Consider the following 12,493-nt stretch of genomic DNA (forward strand, 5'->3'; position numbering starts at 1 on the left):
AGACAGGCTGTAAAGAAATTCCTCTTTTATCTCTGCAGCTTTCCTTCTCTGTTGTGACTTCCTTATCTTTCTAGCTTGAACCGGATTTGGGGCCTTCTTTTATTTAACTAGGGGAAAAGTTCACAGCTTGTGGCCTAAGGCTTCAGCTAATTTAGCTACTAATGCTACTTATGCTAAGTGACTAATTCTAGACAGCCTCAATCCTTTATTCTTTAACATAGAGTGCCTGGAGCAGGTCAAGAATTTCACAGGACCATTACAAAGCCCCTGGCTGTGTAGCATTCTAGGGGGGACTTCTGGAGGGGAAATTGCAGTTACCTGCTCAAGGAGGCAGGAGAGAACAGCCCACTGCTTGGAGCAGGGCAGCTTTTTCTAGAAAAACTATGTGGCCATAGAAAGAACCATCCGCCCTTCTCAGGGCTGGAAAATGAGTTCTTACCTCCTAGCTTAGCCCAAATAGCCAATGGGCTTTGGCTATGATTGCTTCTCCCTCTCCCCCATCTTGCTCCCTAGCCGTTGCCTTCCTGAATGACGTTGTTGGGGGGGTTGTGGTAGGGGGTGACAAACACCTCTCATGAACTGCATGTGCCACCAGCAAAACTGGGACAAAAACTGGTTCTTGGCTGATGGGGCTGCTGGCATGCAGGTATTGCTCTAGGCTTTGACCTTGGTGTCCTGCCCTCCTTTCTCCTGGGTGTCTGTGGCCTTTTGGGGATGGGGTAGAAGGCAGTAGCTCTAGGATGAGGGCTGTCCTGGGGTGTGAGTACCCTGCTGGGGTGGTGGGGGCTTTTCCAGCTGTTTGCTGGGCTCTTTGGTGGGGAGGAGGTTGTGTTCTCCTTGGTCTTATCCCCCATATCGAGTGCCAAGGGCTGGATGAGGCACAGGGCCAAAGCTGGGGCTTGGTAATCCCAAGGTCAGGCTGAGCATAGGGTTGGTGGCTTGGCCCCCTGTTCCTGATGGCCGGAAGAGGGGCTCAGGGTCCTGTTGGCTCACTGTGGGGCTCATGGTCTGGCTGCCTTATCAGGGGATGTGGGCTCAGTCACTTGGGCTGAGGCCATCCCCTTGTGTCTTGGGATGCTTGGAAAGGCAGCCCAGAGCCTGTGCCAGAAAGGCCTATGGTCTTGACAGGGGTGTTAGTTCAGAGATTATGCAACCAGGGGACAAACTGACACTGTTTCTCTGGGCACCTCTGTGGGCTGAGGTTGGCCAGATCATTTCAGCCTGTCCCCTCAGCTTGGATACACACAAGCGCAGAGGTCCCTTTGAAGGTGTCCAGGAGTAGACTCTGGCTGAACAAAAAGTATGTTGCAACATTAGAGTAAGCAGTTTTCAGCAGTGAATACCTTCTTCCTAAGGAGCTATAACATCCTGTTTGTTTTTCCATGTTGCTGCTTCTGGGACAAGACCCACGGCACGAGCAAGTTGACAGGTCTGGGGGAGGCTGGGAGGGCACGTGAACAGAGCCCCACAGTATGATCCCAGAGGGGCCCAGGATACCTCCTGCAGCCTTGGTGCAGCGTGAGGCAGGGCAGGTCCATGTTCCCCAGCCAGGCCAGGGGTGAAGTTGTTTAGGGTGGAGTTGGCTATTTCTGGTCACAATTCAGAATAGGAGGAAGTGGGAGCTCCTGGAGAGACCATCAAGCCTCAGGGAGGGAATGGGCCAGGGAGATTGTTCTCAGATGAAGTCTCTTCCCTGGTGGCCCGGATGCATGGGGGCTGTGCAGCAGATCCCTGCAGTGCTGAGGACAGACCCAGGCCTCCCCCCACTGCAGGTAGGTGTATGGGGGCGTAGGAAAAGGTTGTGAGCTCTAGAGAAGGACAGTCAGTGTCTCCTATTTGGCTGAAGGGGGATAATGAACAGAACATGTGAGACTGAGGCAAGGTGCAAGAGCCTTCATTGCAATGCGGAATCAGTCGGTCAAACCAGTGGCACTACCAAGAATGTGGAAGGAGAAATGAGAAGATGGGTCCTTGTGTGCCTAGAGGGGCAGGGTAGAAAGCTAGTACTGCATCACTAAGATTATGGATGCAGCATGGATCAGTGTCCCTGCTGCCTGGGGTCTGTTCCTCACCACTCCTCGCTGCGGGAGTCCTGCTGGCAGCCCAGGTCGAGGACCTGGACATGGCTGTGGTGTCTTGGCATGGCTAGACAGACCTGCAGGTCAATTTCTTGCCAAAAGTTGTAGCGGGATTATTTGTTTTTTAAAGTGCAGCAAAGCAAGAGACAGTGTCCTTTCTGCTCTCAGTCCTCATGTGTTTCTGACCTGAGGGAATTAAATGCAGTGAGAGTCTGAAGCAGCATCAGGATCAGAGCGAAAACTAGTGCTAGGAACGCACAGCTAAGGTCAGAGATATAAATCCGCTCCCAGATTTGGGACAAAAACAAGAGAAGAGCAACAAGCAGAAGTGTTGCGCTGGACAATGGTACAATCCAAACAGCCGTCCTGTGCTGTCTTTCAAGAGGGTGCTCTGCAAATAAGATGAAAATAACATAGAACAGGGTGAAGACAATAGGTGAATATGAACAAAAAACAGCTAACTTTGTTATTTCCGCATTGACGGCAATGCCTTCCAGATCTGCATATGCCAGGCACTGTAGCTTTTGAGCCGTCTCATTCCACAGGCAGAAGTTATAGAAACCAAGTCGTTTCTCAGGAAGATCAACAAGGTTGCCAGCTTCCCAGTACAGGGCATAAAACATCAGGATGAAGGATAACATGGAAATCATCGCTGTGCCAAGCCACCTGTCTGTAGGTCTCTGCTTCATTGCAGCCCTTGTTTTGTCCATGCTGCCCCCTCCTTGTCTCAAAGCTGCCTGTAAGGAGAGATGAAGACGGAGATGCCATTGCTGTGGTGTGCTCTGCAGTGGGCTCTACATTTCTCCACGTTCTCCGAGCCTGTTACTGAGGCACCTCTCTGCAAAAATTGAGTTAACGCATCTCTGTTATTGCCACCCACTGATAGCAGGTAGTGGGCAACCCCAGCCTCTGGCTGCAGTGCTGGAGACTTTGGTGACCCTCTCAGGCCCCACTCCACTAGGGAGACCCTTCGAGGGTACCAGAACTCCAGTTCCTCTCCCCCATCTGGACGGTATCTTGGAGGAGCCTGACGCTGCCATGACATGGGGTCCCCTCTGTAGCCACTCCATTAGCTCCCAGTGCACATTTTGGGGAGTAGTGATTGCTGTCAGGCTTGCTATGCTTGGTGACCCCCCTCCACAGCTTTCCTGATCTACTTCTTGAGTCCTCAGCCACTTTCTCTTTTCCACTGGTTGCAGTCTGTGTCTGTTCTTCACTGTGTTTCTTCTTCCTCTAGCCTTTTCCCTTCCTAAGAGTGCTTGAGGGTATGGTTAGGATCAGGCCAGCCATGGGAACTTTAACCTCATTCAAGCGGGGAGATTATGTAACCCCATTACAGTCACTCTAATCACCTCTGTTTCCCTTCCTGCCCTAACACCCCCACATAGAAATTTGAGCATTACAAGAAAGCAAAGCAGAAGTAGTAGATGTTCATCTACTTTTATTCGTCTGGCTCCTGCAAACCTGTTCCGGAGAACTCTCTCAGGAAAAGAAATTGCCTTTCCAGTCCTTGTGCTGTGACAATTTGTCAAACAAATAAAAGACCCAACAACTGAAGTGCTGCTGCCAAATGTTAAGTAAAAGAGAAAATGGGGAAATGCCCTGCATGGGATAGCAAACAGGTAGTAACAGCAACCTGCAGATGCGCACACATTTCTCCTGGCTCCCTCCCTGTCTGTGGTGCTACTTATATGAGTGACGGTGAAGGTAAGTGAAAGCAAAGGAGGAATAAAAGGTTGAGAAGGTTCCAAAGCAAATCTCAAGAGAGATACTGGTGGACGTCAGGCTGTTGATGGCGGAACCTAATGGAGGAAATCCGTGAAAAGGGCAGGCACCTAGTCCTGCTGGTTTGCTCCTTTTTGCAGACACCGTCAAGACTGATGTGCTGGGGTAGCTGTTTTTGAGCACAGGGCAGGGATGCAAGTGACCGCTGTTTATATACTGAGGTGTTCCCACTCTCACTTCCATTTCCTTTGGAGTGTTACATCACAAGATTGCATCAGCCTATGAGAGCTGTTTGACTGTTTTTCCGAATCAAGTGACATTTCAAACAAAACATGCCTGACCTCGGAAACAAAAGTGGAGGTAGATCTTCAGTATTCTCCATTCTGCATGTAATAGCAGGGTGGTTGTCAAGAGCAAGGCCAAGATCTGACTTTGAAAATATGCCATGTCTTGCTGTTTAGGAGTCCCATTTACTTGTCAGAACAAAACATTCAAGGATGTCATGGGGTGAGCCTTTGGAGTAAAACATGATGGGGTGGACATGGATGGGTTTGCCGATAGCTGGCTTAAAATCTTCAAATATGTGGCAAAGCTTCACCCATTGCCACCTGCCCACTGGTCCTGGACAAACATCGTGAAGTTTGCGAGTTTGCAGCACAGTAAAACTGACTTTCCTGTCATCCTACTGTGGTTTTCCCTGGAGGCTGATCCTATTGCTCTTAACTACACAGACTTTGACCACAACGGCCACTCTCTGCTCAGGGGGGCTGCACGGGATGGCACATCTCCTTGGTAGGTTGGACCAGGGCAGCGTGGCAAGCCCCTCGCTGGCTCTCAGCCCAATGTGCATAAGTACCAGCTCATACTCTGCCCTTTTTTTTTGCTGCACCAATAGCTTTGTTGGAGAAAATCGTGTTGGCACCTGCCGAGAGCATCCCTGGCAGTACTGCTGGCATGGCTGTAATGGGGAGTTACAGCTGGCCGGAACAAATCTGCTGCGGCTGGGGAAGCCCTTTTGGCTCAGGGGGAATCCCAAACTAAGGCTCTTCCCCCACAGGTGACATCATTTTCATGGAAACAGCGTGCAAAGTGACAGGAATGGCTCTATTCGCCCAGATAAGAGAAGGCTGGGGGGAAAGAGGGGGAGCTAGTTGCTCTCAAGTACCTAAAGGCGGGTAATAGAGAAGATGGGGCCAGGCTCTTCTCCGAGGCGCGCAGGGAAAGGACAGAGGCAACCGCGGCCGGCTGGGCGAGGGCTTTTGTCCCTGCGGGAGCGGGTGAGCACTGGGACAGGCACCCGGGGAGGCAGTGCTGTGCCCGGGGCTCCCTCCCGACCTCCGTGCCGGTCTCCAGAGGCAGCGCAGCCCCGCCAACGCCTCCGCTGTCCCGAGCCCCGCGGGGCGTCGGGCGCCGCCCGCCCCGTCCCCAACGGCCGCTCCGCTCCGCCCCGCACAAGATGGCGGCGGGCGCACGGCGGCGGTTGCTGCCTGCCTGGATGGCGGCGGCGGAGCGGCCCGCGCCGCCGTCCGCGCCCCCCCGCTCGGCCCGGCGGTGGCGGCGGCGGCAGGCGGCGGCGGCCCCCAGGTAAAGCCCCCGGGCCGCGCTCAGGGCCGCGGCGGCCGGGCCTTCCGCTGAGCGTCTCCCCTCGCTCCCCAGGGCGGCGACCGTGTACTGCATGAACGAGGCGGAGCTGGTGGACGCGGCCCTGGGGGCGCTGGCCGAGGTGAGCCCGGCGCGGGGGTGCCCCAGCGCCTCTCCTCGCCGCCGGTTGTTTGTGGCGCTCGCAGGAACCAGGGTGCTCACAGCAGGCTCCGGCTGTTTTCCCTCGGACAGAAGCTGCGGCGCGAGGAAACGGAGAAGGCCCGCTCTGGAAGCGAGGAGGAGCAGGAGCTCCCGCCGCCGCCGAGCGATCCCGCCAGCAGCGCGGAGGAAGGCAGCGACCGCGGCGCGGGGCTGCCGTCCCCTCCGGACGCCGGCGCTGGGGCCAGTGCAGAGAGGACGAGTGGGGAGGACCCAGAGGACGATGTTCTGAAATACGTTAGGGAGATCTTTTTCAGCTAATGCCTTTCTTTCTGTCGTCCGCAGGCGGCTGGGGCAGTACGGGTGAGGCCTTGGGGTGGCCGTGCGCGCGTTGGCCTCTCACCGCAGGACTGGGAGGAGGCCTGCGCTGGCCGGGGGAAGGGGGTGCTTCTTCCTCGCAGCATGTGCTGGCACCAGCAGGGTTTGGCTCCAGGGAAGGGCACGCTCGTTTGTGTCTGAAGTCTCAGAGCACAGCTAGATTAAAGAGGATTAAAGATGCTTTGCCTGTGAATGTCCCTTTGCTGGGCAGATGTTGGGACAGGGAGGGAGCGGGGAGTCACTGGCCTTGGCTTCCAGAGCTGGATGGTTGTGGTTCAGCCTAAGTGCTGGGACCGTGGGGCTGTCACCTGCGGGCATCCCTCACCCTTCCCTGTGCTGCTGCTGGATGGCCCTGGAGCTCACTTGGCTTCATTTTCTCTCCCTGACAACTGCTATGTGGTCTGGCAGACTGTGCTTGTCAATCCTAGTGCTGAATTTGCCCCCAGCCCAGGGCAGGCCTCCCTCAGCTGGGGGAGATACGTGGATGGGAGCAGCAGGGGGACGGGGACCATCCTAAGGGGGCTGCCCCCGCTGCAGGGTGTATGGGGGCCTCGGAAGGGGTCGAGGGCTCCAGACAAGTACAACCAGGAAGGCAGTAATGAACAGAATGCAAAAGGCCGAAGCAAGGTGCGAGAGTCTTTACTGAAATGATGAATCAGTCAAACCTATGTTACCAGCCACGTTACCACCAAGGCCCATGCAGAAGGAGAGATGAGAAGATAGGCTTTTGTGCACTGAGAGGGGACAGATGGAAAGCCAGCGCTGACTTGTGCGAGGTTACAAACATCTTGGCAGCCAGATGCTTCCACCCAGGACTGGTCTCTGCTGGAGCCTCTGAGGCAGCTGGAGTACTGGGCTCAGTTGCATGGAGTCAGTGAGAGCCTGGAGATCTTCATCAGAATCCTCTGATCACTTATAGAAGCCCTCCTTGTTATGGCTATGTTCACAAAACATTAAAATGCTCTTCCAGTTGCTGTGCTGCTTCTGGGGTTGGACATGAGCCACTTCACCCAAACAAACTACAAGCAGAGTCACCCTGTAAGTCCGTGTTATTCCAGCAGATGAAGTGCAGATGCTTCTGCTGAAGAAACTGTTTCCACTGCATGCCTGGGTCTTGCATGGCTGTGATGGCAATGTGAAGACAAAGTTCCTCACTCAAGTTTATTTCTAAGATACACCTGGTTATTCAGGAGGTGGAGAAGCAGCTGAGTCTCTTTGGGCAACTCCAAGAAAGCAAGCCTGTTTTGTTTCTCTGTCTGCCTATACTCAGGCTAGATACAGCCAGATAGACATACCTGCCTTGTGCTGGGTCTGATCTGAAATGGGGCCAGAAGTGCTGTCACTCTGGTGCTGTGCCCCAGGCTGCAGTGTGTGTTATGTGCTGCTATTCCCAGGAAGCTCCCACACTGTGCTGTGGATGTTAGTGCCTGCTGCCCATTTGCTGCAGGAGTGCTGCCAGCATCTGGCTGGCAATCACAGCTGTGTGTCAGAGCACGGCTGGGCGTGAACACCTGGACTTGGGAACAAATTCCTGCTAGTTACAGAAATTGCAGTGCTATTATTATTCTAAATCAGGCAATTCATAGCTCTTGCATCTTCTCTGCCTTCAAATTTCCATGGACATGGCATCCTCAGGGAAAGGGCTTCCGCATGTATACCTGTGCTTGGCCCAGCTGAGGTACGTAGTGGCAGTGAAAATCTGGAGGAGTAGCAGAGCCTGAGTCCCAAGCAGTGCCAGGAAGCCCCCAGTGAATTCGAAGGGGTGAAGCCAATGCGAGGTCTGGAAGAGAAATATACCCAGGCCTCCAGACAGTATCATCACCTTGATGACGAGTATGATGAGAATTGCCCTCCAGCCCTCCGTGTCTTCCATGCACTTCACATGTACAACGAAAAGGGGATAGAAGATGCCAAAGACCAGGCAAGAGTACACACAAACCCTGGCTAGCACTATTCCTGTTAGGCTGATGCCCATCACCTGCAGATGCCTGTACTTCAGGCACTGCAGCTCCATGGTTGTCTCGTTCCACAGGCAGAAGTTGTAAAAGCCAATGCGCTTGCCAGGGAGGTTGACCAGGTTCCCAGCTTCCCATAGTAAAGCATAAAGCATCAAGGCCAAGACCCCTGCAGCCTTCAGGAGGATCAGTGTGCACAGCAGGTGCCCAGTGCACCTCTGTTTCAGCAGGCGCATTCCTGTGCCAACGTGCTCTCTTGATACCACGGTAAAGCCTGCTGCGGAGACACGAGCTGCAAGACAGGAAGGTAGGAGACCCCTTGGTTATTGCCTGTATGGCACACGTTCCCAGGTGTGCTCTGTGCCTGTGTCACTGACTGCTTGCGACTCCCCTTGCGCATGGAATGGGAGCACCTCAGTCCTGCCCCAAAGCCAGGGTGGCCCACCTGAACCCAGAGCCATGTCAGTAGCTCCTGACTGGTAGTTTAGACAAGCAAGCAAGAGGTCTCCGTGTGTTACCCTTCCTGCGCTTAGCTGACTGCTTTCTGCCTCCTGGAGTGAGAGGCCCTCACTCCTGAGGGCAGGGAGCCAGAGCTCATATCCTCCCATTGTGCGCGGGGGCCTAGTGGGAAGGATCAGACCAGAGCATCCCAAAGCCTTCCAGTGCATCTGTTAAAACCTTACAGCCCAGCCTGGCAGGGTGGTTGAGTGCCCACAATGGCAGAGAGTGGTGGGCTAGTGCCGAGGGAGCCAGTTGGACAGCCCCAGCAAGCAGGCTGCCGCGCTCAGAGCCCCAGTCTCCGTGCCTGCAATATCCCACATGCTGCCAGGGGCGCCAGCGTGGAGGGGGTTGTTTTCCTTGGGGTGCAGCATGCCCGGGCAAGTTGGAATCTGCACATAATCTCTGAGTATGATGTCCGTGTCCTACTGGGCTGCACGCAGGGGCACTTTTGGTCACAGCAAAGGTGGCTTAATCATGCCCACAGACCAGTGCTGGGAGGGAAGGAGATGAGCCTGGTGCTGTTCCCCACCCCAAACACAACATACACACGCCACGATCTCATATAGGATGAGTCAGGCATAGCAGCAAAGGGCCTCTGTGCAGTGATGGTGAGGGCAAAAAAATGCTGCTGTCTGGTAAAGATGGGGTTAAGAGCTATGCTGGGAAGATGCTTTTCTTTCAGTTCTGGTTCAGCAAGAACCAGATCTATGTGATCTTTGTGATCACCCTTGTGATCTTTGGACAAGTGAGCAAAATGCAGCATGCATAGGTCAGACGTGCAGAACCCCCTGCTGTGTTGGGCGCTCAGTACTACCGGTGCCCCAGGTTTTCTATGCCCACATCCCCCTGAAGCCTTTATATCCCCATATGCTTCTGGACATGGCAGGGTTAGTCACCCCCGTCTGGAGCCCACCTATGGTCCCTAGCGAGGGCGTCAGCTGTGACACCACAAAGGCGTCCGTGGATCCACCTGCTGGCTCCTCACCTCTGTGGGCTCAGCCCCAGCAAGACTGGTGCTGTGGAGTCGGATGCGCCTTGAGTCACCCTCCTGCTCACTCCTCTCTTGGCAAAACTGGCTACCTGCTTCTTCCCTAGACACTTGTGGCTTGTCTTCAGCAGTGCTCCTGCAGCTGCAAGCTGAAAAACAGGCATGTGGGATCAGGACAGGAAATCCCTGGCTGCAGCGCCCCACGAAGCTGACAGCTGTCCACCCTGATCTGCAGGGAGACAAGGAGCTTGGAGACCTTGTCCTGAGGTTCTGCTCCTTTCCTCCTCTGCCAAGCAGTATCTCATGTGTATCCTTTACTAGCGTTTCCCTAGAAGTATGCAAGAGTAGCCCCACTAGCTCCACTCTACTGGCCATTACCCATAGTGTATCATGGGTACCTAGGTCCCTGGCACCCTAAGCCACCTTTCCTGCATGATACTGCTTGCATTCCTGCCCCACAACTGCTTGTGGGTTTAGTTACAACCTACCTGGCTTTTCAGAGTGCCAGAAGAGACCTTGCTCACATCTGCACCTAGCACCTGGCTGCGGTACTGGTGACTGCCGCCCCTTCATCATCCCCCTCTCCAGTCTCCCTGGATGTTGGGGATGGCTGTCTAGGTTTAATGTGCATCGACCTACAACTTCTCTGTCCCAAATGTCCTTGTTCCCATGGTATATAGCCAGGAGGAGCTGGAGAAGGTCACAGGATCAAGCAACCAATCTGTGCCCCTCCAGTAGCAATACCTCAGTTCTTAGTGCTTCCCTTGGAGACCTTCTTCACAACAGGCTTCTGGAGAGGTCTGAAGGCCACATGGAGGATATCCATTGCATTAAACCTGCCATAAAGACACAAACGGGCCAGGAAAATGTCAGTATCTGTGCCTGGACCTTATTGCAGAATAGGCCCTCCCATATATGTGAGTAGTTTGACTGGAGTATGTCAGACCTCTTGCCCTCAGCATCTCCCCTTGGTTCATCTGTCTTTACATTCAGTCTCCTCCAGCCAGTCCTTGCTGCCTTTCCTCTCCCTGGCCCTGCAAGGGATTGTGCCTCGCTTACCCTTCGCTTTTGGCGTCCTGCCTCACAAGCCCTCACAAGGTGTCCAGGAAGCACTTTGAGAGAGCTCTTGATTAGCCAACCAGGTCTATCATGATTTCTGTCAGACCCAAAACTATGACCTGTAGTGCCCAGCCAGCTCTCAGCCTGTGCTGAACAACTAGCCATTACTGTCATGCATCCCCAGCCTGATTTCCAAAGAAGAAATGCTTGTAGAAACACAGGCTTTTGTTCGATCACCTCCGGTTGCTTTTTTTTTTTTTTTTTAACACCGTCTGCCCAGACACAAAAGCAATTAGAAGTTGTTCCTTTTGCACATGTTTGCCAGAAAGAGAAACAAAGATTTAAATTCCTGGAAGGTTCACGGAAGTGTGTCGCAGGGGTAGAGGAGAGATGCCCTTAAGACACTCTGTGCTGACAGAATGGCTCTTATGTGAGCTCTGCATTTATGAGGCTCCAAAGAAATCCTAAGGTTTCTTTGCCTCCCTCCTGTTCTTTGAGACCTCAAACCTGTAAGAATGTAACTTTTTTCCCAGTAGTGCCATGCCTTCACTCTTTACACTGGGTGCACTGGAGACAGATTTTCCACTTGGCCTCCTGCTCCCTGCCCAGCCCAACATGTGATCCTTGGGCACAGGTATGACCTGTGACAGGGACGGAAAGCTGCTGGTGCCGGTGCCCGGTGCTAGCTGGGGCAGGGAGCACGCAGCTGGCCTGGAGGGAAGAACTGGCACCCTGCCAGCAACGCAGCCTCAGACACAGCATTTGTAAGCCATGCGGCGTGATTCGGAGCTCAGTTCAGAGCAGCCTGGATGGGAAGTGGGGGATAAACAGGAAAGAGCCATCAGCCAGCATCCAGCTGGGCCATTTCCCAGAAGGTGCAGCTCCTCTTCCTCGAAAGCGGTGCCTGTGCCTTTGGGCAGGAGAGTTTGCAGCTCTGCCGCAAAGGTGCAAAGAGTAGCCCCAGCATGGTGCAGCCAGCTCCAGCCTAGCTCCCCTCCCTCATTTTAGGGCAGGCATGGTGGGAAACGCTGAATATCCCCATGGGAGCCTATGTCTCAGGCTCCAGGGCAGAGAGAGGCTCCAGGCACGCATCCCGCTTGGGGCACCTGGGCTGAGCCGCCGGCTGAACCCAGGGGCGAGGGCAGCGGTGGGCCGGGATGCCGGCACGCAGCTCCAGCCGCAGGGAGGCGAGGACCTGGGCCGAGGCCCCAAGGGTCACTCAGCAGGAATAAACAGCTGCGCGGAAGCACGTGACGCAGCCGCAGCCGACAGGCTGAGCACCAAGCGGCAAAGGGAAGGGCAGTTTCTTGCCTGCTGAAAAGCTCCCAGAAGACTTGGCTTTCCTGTGTTCCCCCCCCTCCTCCGTTTCTGGGAAGGTTAATGCCATGCAAGAGCAGCGAGAAGGGAGGCACCTCTGGGCTTGTCAGCCCACTCACCTCCTGCCAGGATCCCTTGGCTAAATCTCTCCTTCTCTGGCAGGATCCGCGCTCTCCCCGGCCGCGTGGAAATCGCAGGTGATAAAGGGCCACCGATAAGCTGACGTTTGGTGGCAAATGGAAAGCTGCCAGTGGCAGGCGGACCGGGCCGTGTGGGACTGCCCCACAGCTGGGGAAGGACCTGCTGCCTCCCAGCCCTCTGCCACCAGCGGGGCCACCTCTTCCCACAGCAGCTCCCAGGTGCAGTGAGATTGAAAAGCTGGGGGGACCCGGCGGGCGGGTACTCACAGGGCGGCCATCAGGCTGCAGGCTGCGTCCAGAGCCGAAATACACTGGGGAGGCACAGGCCTGGCAAGCTGATCCCGTCTGCCAGCGGCAAGCAGCAACCGCAGCCCTTGTTGTTGTCACGGGTCTCTGGCCCCAGTTTCTGTTTCAGTTTTGAGGGCCCTGGGCTCCTGGAGCTGTGCTCCTCCCTGCTACTGCGTCATTGGAATATGAACAAGAAAACAACCCGAGCAAGCCACCACAGCCCGGGCTGGGTGCAGATTTACACTTTCTTTTCATGGCTAACCCAGGAAAGTTTTGCTCCTGGAGTGGTTTGGGTATCAGTGGGGGGCTAAGATGTGCTTGTTT

At 54.7% G+C, this 12,493-nt stretch overlaps 3 protein-coding genes across 5 annotated transcripts; 1 reads left to right on the forward strand and 2 right to left on the reverse strand.

The window, feature by feature from the left end:
* Positions 1-2,242: 2,242 nt before the first annotated feature.
* On the reverse strand, positions 2,243-2,728 carry LOC134141454 (transmembrane protein 140-like). Its single transcript, XM_062578075.1, has one exon. The coding sequence runs from the start codon at positions 2,726-2,728 to the stop codon at positions 2,243-2,245; it is 486 nt and encodes a 161-aa protein (XP_062434059.1).
* Positions 2,729-5,171: 2,443 nt separating this feature from the next.
* CYREN (cell cycle regulator of NHEJ) lies at positions 5,172-6,102 on the forward strand. The gene is made up of 3 exons (XM_062586066.1): positions 5,172-5,387; positions 5,460-5,526; positions 5,637-6,102. Exons 1-3 carry the CDS (start codon positions 5,260-5,262, stop codon positions 5,862-5,864), a joined length of 423 nt encoding a protein of 140 aa, XP_062442050.1. The 5' UTR covers positions 5,172-5,259; the 3' UTR covers positions 5,865-6,102.
* Positions 6,103-6,544: 442 nt separating this feature from the next.
* Positions 6,545-12,304, reverse strand: LOC134145961 (transmembrane protein 140-like). Of its 3 annotated transcripts, none has more exons than XM_062586050.1 (4): positions 12,149-12,304; positions 10,110-10,201; positions 9,363-9,514; positions 6,545-8,168 (listed from the first exon to the last, which is right to left on the reverse strand). In XM_062586050.1, exon 4 carries the CDS (start codon positions 8,110-8,112, stop codon positions 7,528-7,530), a length of 585 nt encoding a protein of 194 aa, XP_062442034.1. In that variant the 5' UTR covers positions 8,113-8,168; positions 9,363-9,514; positions 10,110-10,201; positions 12,149-12,304; the 3' UTR covers positions 6,545-7,527. The 3 variants fall into 3 exon arrangements, with proteins under 3 accessions (XP_062442034.1, XP_062442044.1, XP_062442049.1); XM_062586060.1 differs by having other exon boundaries at positions 11,861-12,304; XM_062586065.1 differs by lacking the exon at positions 9,363-9,514.
* Positions 12,305-12,493: the final 189 nt, after the last annotated feature.

This window comes from Rhea pennata, chromosome 1 (assembly GCF_028389875.1).
Source record: "Rhea pennata isolate bPtePen1 chromosome 1, bPtePen1.pri, whole genome shotgun sequence".
In the NCBI taxonomy this organism is placed as follows: Eukaryota; Metazoa; Chordata; class Aves; order Rheiformes; family Rheidae; genus Rhea; species Rhea pennata.